This window comes from Rhinatrema bivittatum, chromosome 1 (genome assembly GCF_901001135.1).
Source record: "Rhinatrema bivittatum chromosome 1, aRhiBiv1.1, whole genome shotgun sequence".
NCBI classification, from domain to species: Eukaryota; Metazoa; Chordata; class Amphibia; order Gymnophiona; family Rhinatrematidae; genus Rhinatrema; species Rhinatrema bivittatum.
In genome coordinates, this window is record NC_042615.1 from 662,464,720 (window position 1) to 662,485,067 (window position 20,348).

The 20,348-nt window shown below is 47.3% G+C and overlaps 1 protein-coding gene across 4 annotated transcripts in view; it reads left to right on the forward strand.

Moving 5' to 3' along the window:
* Nucleotides 1–20,348, forward strand: part of CETN3 (centrin 3) — a 106,669-nt gene that overhangs the window by 19,011 nt on the left and 67,310 nt on the right. For all 4 annotated transcript variants that reach the window (XM_029573514.1, XM_029573506.1, XM_029573497.1 and 1 more), the window contains exon 3: nucleotides 12,840–12,954. In XM_029573514.1, coding sequence (XP_029429374.1) covers nucleotides 12,840–12,954 — 115 coding nt within the window. The remainder of the gene's footprint in view (nucleotides 1–12,839; nucleotides 12,955–20,348) is intronic.

The window sequence follows — 20,348 nt, forward strand, 5'->3', positions numbered from 1 at the left end:
TAGCTTCCCCAATTTCTCTTAGCATTCCATCATCCGTCTTATCATTTTGGCCAAGTGGACGGTAGTATACTCCTATCGCTTCACTCTTCCCCAACATACATGGGATTTCTACTGTGCATTTAGTAAACAGGATCTTTCTTGTTGGTCTGTATGCCATCCCAGACATAAAGCACAATTAAATTGATCCTCCCTATCATTGCAATATTTGTAGCCTGGTATGGCACTGTTCCATTGGTTATCCTCCTTCTACCAGGTCTCTGAGATGCTAATTATTATGTGTCTCATCTTTCACTGCTATAAAATCTCTCATCTTACTTCTTTGATCTCTTTAGAAAGGGTTAGGAATGACTTAAGTTTACTAATTATGATGATGCTGTATATCACATTCAATAGATATTGCACGGAAACTAAAATACCAGATTGCCCAGGGGCAGATCCTCAAGATCAAAGATAGGGCAGGGAAATTTATAATTGACTCAAATCTTATTAGAAATAGCTAATAGCAGCTGAGATTGATTTCTATTTAGCTGAAGTCTACCTCTCTGAGGAGATGCAATTTGACCTGAATAAGGAAATATCAAATTCCTCAGTGTTTGGGCAGGTCAAACCCAATGAGTGGGTTATGCACATCTGCCAGCAGAGCAAATGGTGGGCATGTGCTTCCTCCCTCAGCAAAGTGCCTTCAGTCCAGTAGCCTTGACTGGTGTGGACCTAAATTTGAATTCATGTTTGCAGGTCAAGCAAGGCTTGGCAGTGAAGGCTTTAGCCGTCTCCCCCCGAATCCAGGACCTGTTCCTGCTCTAAGCCAGGGTGGGCTGAGCTCAAATGTCGTTTTTTTTTTTTTTTTTTTTTGTTTACTTAAAAAAAAACAACAACCAACCCCCCCCCCCCCCCCCCCCCCCCCCCAAAAAAAAAAAAAACAAAACCCAGCGAAAAGAGACAGCAGGAGAAGGATCTATTTCCTCAGCATTCGGCTGTCACTCTCACATATTTGGGGAGTTCTGTGAAGTGTGGTGAGCAGCCGTTTGGCTAGGCCCCACTCCCAAGCTTCTCCCATTTTTGCTCGTAGGCCAAGGGGTAGTTTCACACGTTTTTTTGCTGAAGGCTGTCTGCACTCGCTTGCGTGTCCCTGTGTGCGTCCGTTCTCATCTGTTTATCCAGTTTGGGCATTCTTCCTTTTGGGGACACATTGTATGTGTCCAGCTTAATCATTTATACTGGACCTCCAAGTTGGGTTTCTTATTTGGGTGAACGGCCTAGGCATGTATGCTTGGACACGCTTTTTGTGAGTCTATTTTGGGCGTGACTTATACACACGGGTAATTAGACGCAGGCCTTTATTAGTCAGCATTGCGTCTGCAGTGAAGAAATTTAAGCACCTATCTATTTATGCTGTATGCCACATCAGGGCCATTCAGCCAGCCTTCTTTAATTCTGTGTCTGTGCTGCCTGGATGTTTGGGGAGATCTACCTCCTTCTGATTTTGCTGGCGATGGTCCATCTTTGTCTGAGGGAGACACTGCAGCAGTGTCCCCTCTTTTGATTGATCCATGAGTCGAGCCCTCAGGGGACATAGTCTCTCAGGATGTCAGATTTGGGCCTGTGGGGCCTGAAATGGATCCACTGACCTTTTCCTGGGTAGAATTCTTCCAGGGATTGCAGACATTTCTACAGGGCTGGTTTTCTGAATTGGTAGTACCTACTAAAGTAGTTTCGTGTGCTCCGAGTGCTACTCCGCCTGTCTCCACGGTCAAGTGCTATGGTGCAGTGTGATCTGACAGAGCTCAAATGCAGGTGGATCATGATGATACTGATTTTGATGGGGGTGGCTCTCCTGGTGAAGAAGGGGACATTCCCCCAGATTTGGAACTAAATGGAACTCCTCTCTCTTTCTTTCAGAGATGAGTTGCCAGTTTGATCTCTCAGACCCTGAAGACCCTCTGAGTGGCTGGGTCTGACTCCTTGGGTATGCAGAAAAAGGATCCTATTTTGTTCACCCTGCACAAGGCTTATTGTTTCTTTCCCTTGATGTTATCCAGGAGTTGATTGATTTGGAATGCTTCTTGGGTTTATACCTCATGAATCCGCAGGCTAGAGAGCAGTTGCATTTCACTAGGGTAGATGCCTTGGTGTTTTCAGTCACAAAATGTACCACCATCTCGGTAGAAGGAGGTGTGGCCCTGAAAGATGCTGAGGATAGGAGGATTGAGGCTATCTTAAAGCAAGCCTTTGAGGCAGTGACAATGAACTTGCAAATTGCTTCTTGTTGTGCCTCTGTAGCTCGGGCCACCTTGCGACTTTGTCAAGAACTTGATGGTTCTGGGTCCGATCTTGGACCTGTGATAGAACCAGAGTCACCTTCTTGACTGAGGCAGGCTGTAGCTTGGTACGCTCAGCTACCAGTTATTGCGGCCAGGCGGCAGCTCTGGCTGTGCAGCTGGTCTGTAGATAGTATTTCAAAATCCATTCTTACTACCCTGTTTCCCTGAAAATAAGACATCCCCCAAAAATAAGACCTAGTAGAGGTTTTGCTGAATTGCTAAATATAAGACCTCCCCCGAAAGTAAGACCTAGCAAAGTTTTTATTTGGGAGCATGCCCGTCGCACAGAACACCAGAGCATGCAGCTGTGATTTTTTTACCCTGCAAGATTCAGTTAGTTGTCATCACAAAGCAGCATAACCAGACAACTATTCAGAATATGATAAATGTTCATTTTTTTGTTCAACAATATATGTGAATTCTTCTTCATGGAAAAAGAAGACATCCCCTGAAAATAAGGCCTAGTGCATCGTTGGTAGCAAAAATTAATATAAGACACTGTCTTATTTTCGGGGAAACAGGGTAAGCTGGCCTTCAAAGGCTTGCTTTCGTTTGGTAGTGAATTGGAAAAACCAGCAAGTAAATAAGGAGAGACCAGGTCCCTTGATTGCCAAAGGACAAGAAACTCATTGCCCGGTCTTTTTGGATAACTGGGTACTCTCGAGATTACTGGTGTCTTTGGGCCTTATAGGGACAGTTCTTCCCAGATATCCTGTCCTTCTTTAGGTCTCAGTCCTTTTGCCCCCGAGGACTTCAAAAGGATGCAGATTCTGGAGTGGAGCTCCTCGGTCTTCCCAGTGAAGGTTTATGTGCTCACCTGGTGGTGCAGGAGTTAGGTGGTCGGCTATCCCATTTTTTATCACAGGTGGGTCCAGATTACTTCAGATCAATGGGTTCTCGAAATGATTCGGAGTGAGTATGCTCTAGAATTTCTTTGCATTCCTCCAGATGCCTTCATGATCTCTCCTTGCAACTCCCCTCAGAAGAGGGTAGAAGTGGAAGTGACATTACAGCGGCTGTTGAAACTGAAAGCAGTGATTCTGTTCCTGAATTACGGGCCTTTATTCCATTTATTTTGTCATGCCCAAGAAGGAAGGGTTGTTTCGGCCTTTACTAGGTCTCAAGGGCATCAACCGACACTTACGAGTCCCGCATTTCAGGATGGAAACTGCACTCTGTAATAATGGCTGTGCAAGCAGGGGAGTACCTCCCGTCTCTGAATCTGATGGAGGCTTATCTACATATTCCCACCTGGCAGGAACATCAGCAGTTCTCCGATCTTGCTATCCTGGATAGTCATTACCAATTTCAGGCCTTGCCTTTCACTACGGTGCCAAGTTCACGGTGGTGGAAGCAGTGGCCCTTCGCAAGGAAGGCATTCTAGTTCACCCCTACGTGGACGACCTGTTGATTCAACCCAAGATAGTGGAAGAGAATCTTCATGCTTCCTGCCGGGTGGTTTCCTTGCTATAGGAACTAGGCTGGTTGGTGAATCTGACCAAGAGCAATTTGCAGCCATCTCAGACCTTGGAGTATCTCTGGGTTCAATTTGATACAAGGTAGAGCAGAGTATTTCTGGCGGAGTATCGGATCCACACATTGATGCTGCAGGTTTGATCCCTGTGGAACTCTGTCCAATCATGTGGTCTTATGTACCGTTCCTGGGGTTGATGGCTGCCGCTTTAGAAGGGGTTCCCTGGGCGAGTGCACGTGTGTGCCCTCTTCAGCATGCGTTGCTTCCAATGGAGTCCGCAGTCGCAGAACTTTGCGATGGGGCTGCTTCATCCATTAGAAGTGAGATCCCAGTTGGACTGGTGGTTACATGTGGATCATCTCAGGAAGGGGATTTGCCTGAAGATGTGGGATTGTTTGGTACTCACAACAGATGCACACCTCTGTGGCTGGAGCCTCTCTGTCAGGGATTGGTGCAATGGCAATGGAATGCAGCAGTGTGGCAATGGAACATCAACAGACTGGAGGCACGAGTTTGGTTGGCTTGCCTGCAGTTCGCTGAACAGCTAGGGACTCTGTTGCTCCAGATAATATCCAACATTGCAACGACAGTTGCTTACATCAGTCAGGTTGGGTTGGAACCAAGAGTCAACAGGTGTTGGAGGAGATAAATGCACTCATGGTGTGGGCGGAGCAGCATCTCCTAAGCATATCTGCCTCTCACATGGCTGAAAAGGACAATATCGGAGCTGATTTCCTCAGTAGGAGAAACTCTCTGACCCAGGAGAATGGGAGCTAGCAAATGAGTCCTTTCCTAGCGTGTAGCAGATGAACCCAGAGCCAATGGGTACTCCTGATGTCAGCCCTAGTACATATACTCCTGCAGGAAGTGCAGCTCTTCAGTATTTTCCATTTTCATAGCAGTTCAGGACTCTAAGCACGCTAGCACAGTGTTAGAGTAATTTAGCAAAGAAAACCAAAACAAGAAGAAATTTTACCATGACAGACGAGCCCCGCTCTCCTGCGGTGACACCCATTGGGTCCCCTCCCCAGTTGAGAATTCCCGATGTGATTTCTGCGATCCCTCGGAGGTAAGCATTGGTCCGGCGGCCGACCCTTGGCGGGGACCTAGCCCCCGACATCGGGTGAGGCTGAGAGGCAGCGGGTACAACTTCTAGCGCGGCGGTGAAGGTATTTTCCCTCTTCCCCCCCGCAGACGGAGACTGCCCGGAACGAGACCGGGAAGCGCCGAGACAAGGTAAGGTAGAAATCCTATTTAAAAGTCTCCGGTCTCCGAAGCTCGAGGAGTCACACAGGTCGCCAGACAGGACCAGTGCCACCGGGTTGATCTGCCCTAGCAGAGCTAGACCCCGGTCAGATCCGAGGGTCCTCCCTCGTGGAGACCCTCCGAGGTGGTCACCATCTTAACCTGTTCGCCGCCCCGATCTGTGCACACAGAGGCTAGCTGTGCACACAGAGGCGAGCGCCCAAGTACCGTGTGTACAAGTGACGCACATAGCCACACGCTTACTGTGCCGCGCGCACATCTCTGTGTGTACCAATTCTACGCGCACAACTTTGACGCACCGGAGCGTGTAACTAAGCCACCCGGGCCCTGCTCTTTACGCGCACAAGCCATGGCACCACCGGAGAAGCTGCACAGCATGAGGAGGCCGCGGCCCTGTGTATACAGTGCGAGGAGGCCCTGGGGGATCCAGCCCATGACCCTCCCCAGCCGGTACTGGGCTCCAGCTTCTCAAACAGTACGCCGGACCTAGCGTCCCCCAATGGGACCCTTCCTCAAACGGGGCTCCCCAGGGACACAGCACCTCTTAATTTAGACCCAGCATCTATCTCCTGGGTGGAATTCTTCAAAGGCCTGCATACCTTCGTCCACATGCAACCGGGGCCTCCGACAATACGATCACAACCTCCGCCCGAGGACCTCAATATCCCGGGTCCCTGTATGCCCAGGGAAGTGATTCCACCGCCCAGAAGCCCCACCTTTTGGGGACACGGACAACTCGGATTAGGATTCAGAACCCCTGGAGGAAGCTGAACTTCTCCCCCCCCCCCTCCCCCAGGGACAGAGCCCCACTAAACCATGAGGCGCTTCTTCACTAAGGACGAGCTTCCAGACCTGGTCACACACAGTTTGAAAGAGCTCGCTATCATGGGCACAAGGGGGAACCTAAGACAAATCCCCTCCTAGAGAGACTCCGTCAGACCTCCTGTCATTTCCCACTATTACAAGTCGTCCAACAGCTAATTGACCTGGAATGGGATGCCCCGGAGACTACTTTCAAAGGGGGGCGTGCCCTGGCAGCCATGTACCCTCTGGACCCAGTTGCCAAAGGTCTCCTGGCATGTCCGAAGTGGATGCCAAGGTCTGCGCGGTTTTGAAGCGCACCCCTATCCCAGTTGAGGGAGGAGCAGCACTCAAGGATGCTCAAGACACATCTGGAATCCATCCTCAAACAGTCCTTTGACATCTTCGCTATGTCTCTACAGATAGCGGCCTGCTGTGCCGTGGTGACATGCGCCTGCTTATCACAGACCATGAACAACACTCCTGGGGAAGCCCTGGAACCAGCAGTATCATTCCTCATGGATGCTGCTTCTGATCTGGTGCACATCGCAGCTAGAGGAGTGTCATCAGCCGTGGCAGCCAGAAGACAACTCTGGCTCCGAAGCTGGTCGGTCGACGCATCTTCCAAAACAAGACTCACAAGGATGCCCTGCAAGGGAACCCTCTTGTTCAGAAGAGAACTGGAGAAGCTAGCCAACAAATGGGGCGAATCCCCACTACCGCAGCTTACCGGAGGACAGGAATAAGAGAAACCAGCGACCCTTCCCCCAAGCTTCCAGGGGCAGAGGATCACACGCTTTAACCCATACAGAAGCACATATCAAGCGGCTCGCCCCGCAGGCAGGAGCCAGTCCTTTCGGAACAAGCACAATAAAAGGGGAGCTGGCTCGGGGCCAGGTCCCAGCTGCACCCGACAATGAAAATCAGCCAACCCGTCCAAAGGAAGAAGCCATAGGGGACAGACTTGCTCTGTTCTACCAAAGATGGGTCAGAATAACTTCGGACAAGTGGGTCCTAGCCATCATTCAAGATGGATATTACCTGGATTTCCACCACCTCCCTCTGGACAGTTTGTGGAATTCCCCCTGCCACGACCCTGCCAAGAGGATGGCAGTAGAAGCTACACTGACCAGATTGCTAGCCTTAGAGGCTATAACACAGGTGCCCGCACAACAAATACTGGACATTATTCCAACTATTTTATCGTTCCCAAGAAAGAAGGCACATTCCGGCCCATCCTGGACCTCAAATTGGTCAACCGCCACCTGAAGATTCCTCGCTTCCGCATGGAAACCCTACACTCGGTAATAAGAGCGATACAACCGGGAGAGTTCCTTACATCTCTGGATCTGTCTGAAGCCTACCTACACATTCTGATCCATCAAGAGCATCAGTGTTTTCTACGCTTCACGATCCTGGACTGCCACTACCAGTTCCGGGCACTACCATTCGGGTTAGCCACAGTACCCCGGACGTTCACCAAGATCATGGTGGTAGTGGCAGCAACACTAGTGAAGGAAGGAATCCTCATACACTCTTATCTAGACGATTGGCTATTCAGGGCGAAATCACCAGAGGAGTCACCAGGCGACCAACAGAGTCAAAACCCTACTGGAGAGCCTCGGGTGGGTGGTCAACACAAACAAGAGCTGTGTGCAGCCCTTCCAATCTCTAGAATACTTGGGAGTTCGGTTCGACACCAAACAAGACAAGGTCATCCTGACACCGACAAGGAGATCAAAACTGATGAAACAATTACGAACCCTGTTGAGCGAGCTTCGTCCCATGGCATGGGACTACCTCCAAATCTGGAAGTAGTGCCATGGGCAAGAGCTTACATGAGACCCCTACAGCGCTCACTATCACGATGGAATCCACTGTCCCAGAGCTACACCGTACGTCTTCAGCTCCCGGACAAAGTTCGGACCCAACTACGATGGTGGCTGCAAGAAGGTCATCTAAGCCAGTGAGTGAGACTATCCTCATCAACCTGGATCCTGCTCACGGGGATGGGGGGCACACTGCCAGGAGCTAACCGCCCAGGGGCAATGGAACAGAGAAGAGTCGGGATGGAACATCAATCGCCTAGAAGCCCAGGCAATCAGACTAGCTTGCCTACGGTTCGGTCACAGACTCCGAGACAAATCAGTCAGACAATGCCAACAGTGGCCTACATCAACCATCAGGGAGGAACTAGAAGCCAACAGGTGTCTCTGGAAATAGATCCCTTAATGTCATGGGTGGAAGCGAACCTTCAAGAGATCTCAGCCATCCACATTGCAGGGAACGACCACGTCGCTGTGGATTACCTCAGCAGAGAAAGTCTAGACCCAGGAGAATGGAGGCTGTCGACCACAGCATTCCAATTGATAGTAAACCATTGGGGATCACCAACCATGGACCTCCTGGCAAACCGATCCAACACCGAAGTGCCCAGCTTCACCCGCAGGTGGGAACCTCAGTCCTAGGGAATTGATGCCCTGGTACAGACCTGGCCACAGGAAACTCTATTATATGCCTTCCCACCGTGGCCCCTATTGGGTGCAATCATCCACAAGATAGAACACCACAGGGGACCAGTTCCTCTAGTGGTCCCAGACTGGCCAAGAAGATCGTGGTATGCAGACAAGCGAAGGCTGCTGACAGGGAGCCCCCTCCCGCTACCACCACACAGGGACCTGCTCCAACAAGGGCCGATCCATCTCGATTCTCTCTTATGGCCTGGCCTTTGAGAGGACTCGCCTGAGGAAGAGCGGATACTCGGCGGCAGTAATTGACACCCTGCTCCGAGCACGTAAGTTCTCCACATCCCTAACGTACATAAGGATTTGGAGAGTATTCGAAGCCTGGTGCGATGACTGCGACATCATTCCACCCTCAGTCAAAATTCCTGCGATTTTGGAATTCCTGCAGAATGGCCTACAGAAGGGATTGTCTCTCATCTCCCATCAAGGTACAGGTGGCCGCATTGTCATGCTACGGAACCAAGAGTGAGAGCGGCAGCCTAGCCTCTCCCCCTTTCTGAAAGGAGTCAAGCAGATCCGACCACCCCTAAAGTGGCCAGTGCCTCTATGGAACCTCAACCTGGCCCTAGATTTCTTAGCAGGAGCCTCCTTCAGACCTCTTCGCGGCCTGTCTCCAACTATTAACATTGAAGACAGTCTACCTGGTGGCAGTCTGTTCGGCCCGTCGTATCTCCGAGCTACAAGCACTGTCCTGCCGGGAGCCGTTCCTCAGACTCACTCCAGGATCCATCCAGTTACGCAGGGTCCCGTCCTTCCTCCTCAAAGTGGTTTCTCACTTCCATCTCGTTACCTCGCCAGATGAGCATAAAAATTCGGAAGAGTCTCGCAGTCTACGCCACCTCAACGTCTGCAGACTCCTAGTCCGATACCTGGAAAGGTCGGAATCTGTACGAAAGACAGACCATCTATTCATCCTTCACAGCGGGAAGAAGCAAGTGGAAGCGGCCTCGCAAGCAACCATAGCCCGCTGGATCAAAGAAGTTATCAAGGCGGCCTACATAGAAGCAGGCAAGCCACCGCCTTTACAAGTCAAGGCCCATTCCACTAGAGCCCAGGCAGTGTCCTGGGTGGAAACCAAGATGCTGTCACCCGCCGAGATCTGTTGTGCAGCGACATGGTCCTCATCCACACCTTTTCCAGGTTTTACCACCTGGATGTTCAGGCTCAAGAGGACACAGCATTTGCAAGGGCAGTACTAAGTGAGCCAAGGGCAGCCTCCCACCCGGTTCGGTAGTAGCTTTTATACATCCCATTGGTCCTGAGTCCATCTGCTACACGCTAGGAAATGGAGAAATTACTTACCTGATTTCGTTTTCCTTAGTGTAGACAGATGGACTCAGCATCCTACCCACGGCTGCTGTTATTCATGGAATTCTCGGGTGACATCCCTGAGAGCAAGTGATTCACGGGTAAGCCATGCTTCCCTCCAACTGGGACACCCATCCTACCGGGTGTCTACGTTTCTCGGTTGAGGGCACTGGCGGTCTCCAGCTATAATCAATTTAACCAGTTCAAATTAATCAAGTTATTCAAGTTATTCAGTCATACATATATCCACAATTGCTTTTTGAGGAGAATACTGAAGAGCTGCACTTCCTGCAGGGGTATATGTACTAGGGCTGACGTCAGATTGAAATCTGATCATTCTCCAACTGCTATCAGGATTACACTATACCCATTGGTCCTGAGTCCATCTGTCAACACTAAGGAAAACGAAATTATCAGGTAAGTAATTTCTCCATTTTAGCTTTAGTGAACCGTTGGGGCCTACTGGATCTAGACTAGTGACTACATTCAACAAACAAAGTTTCCATGGTTCTTCAGTCACAGGCGGGAACCAAAAGCGACGGGCATCGATGCTGTTGTTCAGGAGTGGCCACATGATGCCTTTTGTATGCTTTCTGCCCTGGCCTCCGGTAGACAGGCTGGACCAGAAGATTGCAAGTCAAACCAACACCATCTTTTTAGTGGCTCCGGATTGGGCTTGAATGCCATGGTACACTGATCTCTAGAGACTTCTGATGGGCAGTCCCCTCTGGCTACCGTCTTAGACTGATCTGTTTATATCAGGGGCTCATTCTACCAGATGATCCATGTCAATTCTGTCTTGTGGTTTGGCCTTTGAAAGGGCTCTGTTGTTGAAGTGGGGTTTTTCACCTGAGATATCCACTCTTCTTCGGGCCCAGACATTTTCTACTTCTCTAGTCTGTGTTAGAGTTTGGAGGGTCTTTGAGGCCTGGTGTTTTGAGCGAGGTACTCAACTGCTCCTGGTGGATATTCCTTTGACTTTGGAATTTTTACAAGACTGCTTGCTTAAAGGTATGGCCCTTAATACTTTGAAGGTTCAAATTGCAGCCCTGGCTTGTTGAAGGGGGAAGTCAATGGAGGGCCTTTGTCTTCCCATCTGGACATATCCCTTTTTTTGTAGGGAGTTAAGCCCCTCTATTGTGGCTTCAGGTGTCTCTGTGGGACCTTAACTCGGTCTTCAAGTTTTTGGCAAGTCCGACTTTTCGACCACTGCGTACTCTTTCCTTGCAGCTGTTTACCTTGAAGACAGTTATTCTGGTAGTAATCTGTTCAACAGGCTCTTTCCTATCATTAGCCTTTTCTCCATATGATTCTGGGTGCAGTTCAGCTTCTGACTATACTCTACTCTCCTTTTTGCCCAAAGTTGTTTCAGACTTTCATTTGAATCAGTCTTTTCCCGTTGATAGCAGGGCTGAATTAGCCCTGCTGTCATGGGATCTGTCAATCAGGTCCAGGAGGCGGAGCTTGTTAAGCAGAGGTTAGCTTTTTGTCTCTGCGGCTGCGCGTGTTCCCGCGCAGGAAAGTAACAGATTCTCCTTAGTCTGTTCTTTCCGCACGCGGGATCGCACGCAGAGCCATTTTTCTCCTCAGGATGTCCAAATCGGGCTTCAAACAATGTCGCTGTGGCAAGGTAATGTCTGTGATGGATGGCCATGACCGATTGTTATCGTTACCTAGACGCCAGTCATGATGTAGGGGACTGCGAGTTTTGTGCTCGTGTGTCCCCCAGGGCCCAGAAACAACGGGCCTATCGCCTCAAGGAACTCCTCAGCCTCTCGGACCCGTCGGAGGCTCATTCTTCACTGGGCCCGGTGAAGACACCCGCTCATTCTCACAAGAGAGCGGCTTTGTGGGATCACCCTTCTAGGCTGAGAGGAAAAGAGGTCATGAGGCAAGTACCAGGGGATCAGGGCCCTGATTCCCTCGATCGGGATCAATCGGCCTTGAAAAGACCGGCGTCACACTCCCGTTCGCCATCACGGGACTGTTCCGAGGAACCAAGTGTATCGACGCAGGGACTGAAGAGGACGCTTGTAACGCCGTCGCACTCTAAGGCGCCGGAAAAGTTGAGACACGGCGCGGTGCCAGCAGCACCAAAGATAAGATTGGCGCCGGGAAAGTCGGCGCATACCACGGCCCCGACAGCGTCGGAGTGGGCGGCGCTGAAACCATTGGCGCAGACGGCACCAGAACCATCGGCGCAGACTACAGGCCTGAAAACACTCATTACAGTGCAGTCGGGACGCTGACGTGACCTATACAGCCTTTCACGGGACCCCATGCCATCTCACCCAGTACATGGCCAAAAGACAACGAAAGAACATAGGAGTCCTCGAAAGCGAAGATACCAATCCCCACAGTTATTGCGATCTACCTCTAGTGATTCTATACAACGAACATCGGAGACATCTTCTAAAAGGTCTCGATCTACGCACTAGCGAACAAATTAGAGGAGACCAGGTCACACACATAGCACTGACACCATTCCAGTCGTGACACAGTACCAAAAAAGACCTCAGACAGGGAAGTCAGTCCTTCCACCTCCAGATCCTCCAAAAGTCAACACCATAGTTCACATAAGTCACCTATATGCCTCACTTCTTCTCAGGTGTCCATGTCACAACGGAGTTCTTCTAGGGGACTAGAGGATACGCTTTCATTCCTGGCAGACGGCCGGTTCTGAAAACTGATGCCGACTTTACTGGCATCTGTCTTCATAACCGGCAGCCGCCGCAGGGTCGTGTTAGCAAGGAGGCGCTAAAGTCGCGCAAGCGACCCTAGCGCGACCCCCCCCCCCTAATTTGGATATTGCATGGTGCCCCCCTTGCAGGCACTGAAAAGTCATCGCCCACTTTCCGCGAAAATTATTGCATTGGCCCCTATATCTTTGAGGTAGCGTTCAACTGCTTAGACTGTATTAATTCTTTTAGTGCTCTGGTTTCAGTAACAGAAGTGGCTTTCTCCTCAGGAAAGGAAAAGTAAAATGAAATATAAATCATAAAAATGTATTTAAGATCTGTTGCCTTGATTATTAAATTCTGGGTAGTGCTATTGCTTTAGTTGTAATCATAAGAAGATATAAAATAAACATGCATCTTTAGTTCAGCTCTTTACACTGTTGTGCTTCTTCTTTTATTCCATAAGGTGGCAATGCGAGCCTTAGGGTTTGATGTAAAGAAAGCAGATGTACTAAAGATTCTCAAAGATTATGACTGTGAAGCAACTGGCAAAATCACCTTTGAAAATTTCAATGAAGTTGGTATGTATTTAAATTAAGACAGCAAGAAAGAAGGCCTGGGGGACAGGAATCATGATGTTTCATGGAGAGAAATAGAAAAAGTGGGGGGGGGGAGAAGAGGAAAATGTGGGAATACAGCATTTCATTTTGGGTAAATTGGGTTTTATATTATGGTAAAACATCTGGAACAGTCAGTGGTCAAGGTTTAAACAGAGAAGACAAGGTATAGGTAGAAACATAATTGTTAGACATAAGGGGGTAATTTTGTAACAGCCTGCATAAATTTGATGACTAATTTGACAAGCAGCCATGAATTAACCATTGCACCAATAATGCTAACACAGACCAAACTCTCTAAGCTCAGTGAAGGCTTTATTGAGCTTCTGGGGGTGTTCTCGCACACATGCAGTCTTATGAGCCCCTCAGTCTTTTCATCTGAGCTAGTTCACAGATGTATCCCTGTCTCATGAAATTTTTGTACCTTGGAGCCTAGTGACCCCATTTGCTTTAAAAATTATCTGCTTCTGCTTAGGCAGCCCCTCAAGCAGAACTTTTTTAAATTTAAAAAAAAAAAAAAATGTCAAAAAGCACCGAGAAGTTAAAGGCTAAAAAGCATATAGTAAACAGTTTAAGGCCTGCATTTATGGGTGTCTGATTTCTATCATGGATAAACACTAGATCTGCTATCTATAATAGGGCCTGGACTATGATCCTCAACTGCTACGCTGTGGTAGAATGTCCCCCAGGGCTCAGTACTACTGTATCTGGAAATTTCTTAACGTCCAGACAGATGAATTCAGAACCAGTGGGTTATGCTCCTCTACCAGCAGATGGAGATGGAGCAAAGCTGACATAACAGTATATATACCTTGCAGTAACAGCCTGCCAGTATGCTCCGTCTCTAGCAGATGGTGGATGTGTATCTCCATACTGGAGATTGCTTCAAGTTTTAGAAGGAGAAAAGGATATTTAATTAGCCCTGCTCTCCTGCAGTGATACCAAATGGTCCCTCCCCCACTTGAGAATTCCTGAGGTGATTTCTGTGGTCCCTCAGATGAGTGCCTTAGAAGGGTAGCTGGTTTTTTTAGCCGGTGTGGACTTAACTGTTAAAACAGCTGAAAGGCAGTGAATGCAGGAAGCCGAGCAAGGCGGTGACGGTATATGCCCTCTCCCCTGCAGCCGGGGACAGTCTCTGTACTCAGCCGGGTCGGGCTGAGCTCAGATAAAGCTTAAAATAAAAATCTAGGGGGGGGGTTGCTGTTTGCCGCGAAAGAGGAAGGCTGCATTGCCCTGAGGCTCCTGACCGGGCTCCAATATAAATAACTTTTTCCATCATAAAAAGCCGCAATAGAAGACCTCCGGTTGCAGCATTGGATTGGGCAGGAATTGCTGCTACGGGCTACTGTTTATTTGAAAGAAACACTGCTCGTGGAGCGGTAGATAAGCAGGTAAGGAGTGCAGCCCAGGCTTTGGGGCGCTCACGCCCCCCCCCCCCCCAGGCCGCCATATTAACCGAAGAAAAAAATGGCACTGGATATGTGCGATGCTGTTAACTGTATGAGATTGTGCTTTGGAAAACTGGAAGGAGTGGGGGAGGATAGGTGGGTAAGAAATTGTGGTTTATTGTGTACTGTTGGGTTTATTTGTTGGGGGATTTGTTATTGTGGAGTTAAGTGAGGAAGATAGGGGAACAAGGGATTTCAGTTACGGGGAGAGGGAGGTGTGGAGAGGTTGTGGGGTTAGGATAGAGCAGGGTAAATGTTTACGAAATATTAAATGTGTAGGTGGAAGTTATTTAGGGGATCTGTTTTATCAGGAAGTTGGTTTGAGCTGTTTATTAAATGTCGGGTCGATGGAGGGTAAGACTGCTTACCTTCATGATTTTGTACAGCATAATGATTTGGATATTTGGCTGTCAGCCCACTGGACAAATCTGAGAAATGGAAACCACACTAGCCTCTCTTCTCTTCTCTTTTTTTTTTTTTTTTTTTTTGCAGCAGGCTAGAGAGAGGAAATGGGTGGAGTGTATGGTTCGGGATGGTTGGGTAGTGTTGAAAATACTTTTTGAAGGGTTGCCTAAGTGTGAGTGTTTGTTTAAATTTGATTTGGAAATGCCAGTTAGTATTTTAATAGTTTATTGTCCTCTGGCATTGCCTGCGTACTGCAATCCAGAACTTCGTGAGATTATAATAAGATGCGAGTCTGCGGTTTTCTGTACTGTTGAATGTGGTGGACTTTAACATTCACTGTGAAGATGTGTATTGTGCACAGGCCTCAAATTTTAGGTGTTTACTGGATTATTGTGGACTTAGTCAAATGGCAAATGAACCTACACATGAAGTGCATCATGTTTTAGACTTAGTTATTGGTTCAGAACGACTGATTACAACTAATAACCTATGTTAGAAATCTGAATTAATACCTTGGATGGACCATAGCGCAATTTTCTTTTCCTTTATTGGGGGGGGGAAGAAAGGGGATTAACGTTAAAGAGGGTATGAGGGAGTATTGGGGACAGGGGAAGATAGATGCTGAAGTGTTTAATTCTTGTTTGAGGAAGAAGATATTAGGTGAATTGAGTGGGATGTAGAGGAGCAACTGCAGGGTTAGTATGACTCCATTTTTATTTTTTTATGGATCATAGTTAATAACTAGCCTTTAATTGGTTCGCTAAGGAGTTAGACAAGTTACCCTAGGAGATTAGAGCAGAGCTTTCCAAAGTGTGTGTTGCGATACTTTAGTGTGTCGCCTGCAGTGTGCCGGTGTGTCGCTCAAGCTTGGTGCATGTGACGGGGCGGAGCAAGTGGTATACCGAGGAGAGGTCAGGGGGAGCCAATGCAGCCGCCGGTGGACCTCATCCCACTGGTGGCTGAGTAGCAAAGTATTGCTGTGCCGTGCCGGAGACACAGCAGGAAGATCGGCAGGGCCGTGGTGGAGCTCACGTTGCCACGGCCCGAAGAAAAAGGTTGTGTCTAAATGTGCAGGTGCACCTCCTCCTTCCTGCCTGTATGGCCCCGGAAGAAAAACGTTGCTGGAGCCGCGCGGGCAGGAAGGAGGAGGAGCACCAGCCACATGCAGAAGAGGAGCAGCGTTGTTGCAGCGGGCTGAAAAGAGGAGGAGGCCTGGTAGCAGGGCTGCCGCCGCGGATCGGCCCGAGAAGATAGGGCCACTGCAGAGCCCATCCTGCAGCGACCTGTGAAGAGGAGGCCCAGAGGCAAGAGAGGCTGAGGGCCCGTAGAGTGCGTGTATGAGATGAGTTGAGAGATTGTGTGTGGGAGTGAGGACCTGTCACATGCTGTGCTTGAACAAGACAGCATGTGACAGTGAGAGCCTGTGCTTGAGCAAGACAGCATGTGACAGTGAGAGAGCCTGGGTGTGTGAGCAAGACAGCATGTGGGAGTGAGAGACTGTATGAATGATTGTATGAGAGAGCCTGTGAGAGTGAGAACTGACTGTGTTTGAGGGAAGAAGATAGATGGAGAGAAAAGAAATAGAAAAAAAGACAATATGAAAGGAATTGGCAAAAAAATAAGAAAGGGAAGGTGGAACAAAGCCTGTGACCAACCGATTAGAAAACTAAAATCAGACAGCAAAGGTAAAAAAATAAATAAATTTACTTTTTACTGATTGGCACATGTAATCTTTGGTAATGTGCAAGAGTAGCACTTTCTCTATGCGGATCTCACAATGTACGAGATCAACATGGAGGAAGTGGAAACCCACGGGGCCTGCACAGAGGAGGCAGCAGAATGGGCTTCAGTGCCAGTAGCAGCAATCATCACCTCCCCCAATAGCCATGCAGCAGCAGTGACAGTGGCAGCAGAGGAATGAGAGAGGCTCCGAGGTTGCTGGCAAAAGAAAGAGAGGGGGGTCTGCCTTTAGTGTGTGCATGTGTATGAATGGGAGTCTGCCTGGAGGTGTATGTGTGTGAATGCATGGGTGCCTGCCTTGAAGGTGTGTCTATGTATGAGAATGAATGGGTGTCTTCCTGGGGTTTGTATGTGTGAGAATAGGTGCCTGTATATGTCTGAGAATGAATTGGTGCCTGACTGGGGGTCTGTGTGCGTGAGAATGAATGTGCGCATGCCTGGGGGATGGTGAGGGAATGGTGTGAAAATGAATGGGAGCCTGCCTGGGGGTCAGTTTCAGTGTGTGAGAATGACTGACTGACTGACTGACTGACTGACTGACTGACTGGGAGCTTGCCTGGGTTTGTGCGTTTGTGTGTATGTGAGGGAGCCAGAGAGAGTGAGAGCCATGAGTGTGTGTGAGAAAATCCAGGGGAGTAAGAGTTTGTGTGTGGAGGGGGAGAGAGTGTCTTAAAGCCTGAGAGTGAGAGGTTATGGTGGGTATAAGATCATGGACATGTGAGTGTGTGTGAGAGAGAGAGAATAACCTCCTAATCCTCGACAATATCAGGGTGACTGGAAATCACGAGCTCCCACGTATGGACAACAGGAGCTTTTTAAAATCCTTATTAGTTTTAATTATTGGGTGGTGTTTGATATATGTGCTGTTTGAAATATTTTATTGTTGTTTGGGAAATTGTAAAAAATGTATATGATTTTAATTAATAGAAATATTTATCAGTAGTTTTAAAATATTCTTTTATTAGTATGGTTTTACTGTTATAACTGATGCTTTGTTTCTTGGGTTTGTTTTTTTTTGTTTTATGAGGAATGGTGGTTCTGTTTTTCCATTGTTAATACACAGTCTGGCTGCTTGGGGTTTCCATTTCAGTTTTTGTCTAATTTGTGCTTTATTTTGTATTCTGTATTTGGTGAGGGTCTGTCTCTGCTGTGTGCATGTGACCATGATGAGAGATTCTGCTAGCATAGGGATCTACAGCAATCTGGTTTGTTTTGTTTCCTCAGTAGGTGGTGTATTGGTATTCTAGGACCCAGTGTAATATTTACCCTTGCTTTTTCACAGGTAAGGTTATTGTTGTTTGAGTTCTTGGTGTTATTACTGTTATGTTACAATGGGATTGCAGTATAGATTTTGAGTGTCTCTCTTGCGGGGTTTTGTGTTAGATCATAATGTGCCTGGCAGTGGAAGGAGTTTGTGCTGCTGTTACTGTGAGGTGACACCAGAATTTGAAAATATCTTTTAGTATGATGAGCTATAAGGGAAACATCCAAGCTCCATTGTTTGGGGGAATTTCAGTGGATGCACAGAGTTACAGAACTGTAGGTGCAGGATTTATATTGACATTCTGTCCCTTCCTATATATTCCAGACTTCACTCTCCTAGCCATATAGAATTAGTTGAATGAGGCTATCAAATAATTTTATAGTGTGAAACTGGCCAGTTTTTTTAAATTATGCAGTAGACCCTTTGGACTTTTTTATTAATACCAAATATTCAAAAGCTGTGTTCATCCCATCAAGCTCATATATCTCATAAAAGAGGTAAATTGAATAACACAATAACTGTTTTATTATTGTTACTCATAAATTATAACAATAACATTAATCTTGGAATATTATATATTTTTAATATAAATAAAAGGATTTCACAAGATTTTATTATGTATATATTTAAGGAAACATACATAAATTGTCGAAATACATTTCGTTCGTTTAACCTTTAACCTCTGGTTTGCTAGTAGACTAAATTACTGTGTCACGAAATTGTTTGTCTAAAAAGTGTGTCACCAACATGAAAAGTTTGGAAAGCTCTGGATTAGAGGGTTGGGGAGGAGATGGAAAAGGTTACAGATTAAGGAAAGGTACGAATAAATGTAGGGGACAGGTGGTGATATGTAAGGAGGCATTTTCTTGTCAAATAAAATCAGCTGATAATGCAAGGAGCTGTTTAGGGTGGTAGATAAACCTTTGGGCTAGAAGGAAAGAAACCCCAGTGGTATGTCTTCAAATTTAGAATTTGTGAACTTTTTTTAGGGGGAAGATAAATATTTTAGAAGGGAATTTAGTGGAAGTAGGGTAAAGCCAACTTTACAGGAGCAAGAGATAGTTGACGGCCAAGAAAAGGTTGTCTGAATTTTCTACTGTCACTGTGATTAGTATAAAACATACTAAACAGTGTGCATCCATCAGGGAGTTCTTTAGACTCTTATCTGCCACAGTTAGTTACTTCTTTATCTAGAGTTAGAATGGTTGATTGTATTAGTAAATTCTTCTTTGCAAAATTATGTTTTTCCATCAAGTTTAAAATGGTCTCTCTCTCCTTTATGTAAAAAAAAAAAAAAAAAAGCCCAGTTAGACCCCTATTATGAAAATTATCATCCCATTGCATATTAGTCTTCTATGGCAAAATGTTTTGGGAAAGTTTTTATTAAATCTGGATTCCAACCAGGTTATTGTTATTGGATGATGATTTTCTGTACCTGGATATGGGCAAATCAGTGATGGTGTGATTTAGATTTAGCTAGTGCCTTTGACTTGGAGGATTTTGAAATTTGAATTGGAAAATGCTGGCAGGTGTGTTTGGGGGAGAGAAGGTATGTGTGTGTGTGTGTGTGTGGGGGGGGGGGGGGAGGGGGGGGGAGAAAAAGTGGTGAAAATTTATTGATTGGATCTCTTCCTTCTTACATGATAGGCTGCGAAGATGGCGGTCCTCAAGCGTCACCTAGATAGGATTTTAGATCGTGCTGGGGAGGAGCCGACTGTCGTGGTACATGTGGGCACAAACGACATAGGAAAATGTGGGAGGGAGGTTCTGGAAGCCAAATTTAGGCTCTTAAGTAGAAAGCTTAAATCCAGAACCTCCAAGGTAACATTTTCTGATATGCTCCCTGTTCCACGTGCAGGTCCCCAGTGGCAGGCAGAGCTCTGGCGTCTCAATGCCTGGATGAGACAATGGTGCAAGGAAGAGGGATTCAGTTTTTTAAGGAACTGGGGAAACTTTTGGGGAAGGGGGGAGTCCCTTCTGAAGGGATGGATTCCACCTTCACCAGGGTGGAACCAGACTGCTGGCGCTAACCTTTACATTTACTTGTTCAAGTCCTTTCATGATTTTGTAGACTTCTATCATATCCCCTCTCAGATGTCTCTTCTCCAAATGAACAGCCCTAACTTCTTTATCCTTTCCTCATAGGGCAGCCGTTCCATGCCCCTTATCCATCGCCCTTCTCTGCACTTTCTCCAGTGCAGCTATATCCTTTTTGAGATGCAGTGACCAGAATTGCACACAGTATTCAAGGTGTGGTTTCACCATGGAATGATACAGAGGCATTATGACATTCTCCATTTTATTTGCCATTCCCTTCCTAATAATTCCTAACATTCTGTTTGCATTTTTGATCACCACAGCACACTTAGTCAATTATTTCAATGTATTATCCACTAAGATGCCTAGATCTCTTTCCTGGGTGGTAACTCCTCAGCTAGAACCTAACATTTGTGTAACTACAGCAAGGATTATTTTTTCCCCATATGCATCACTTTGCATTT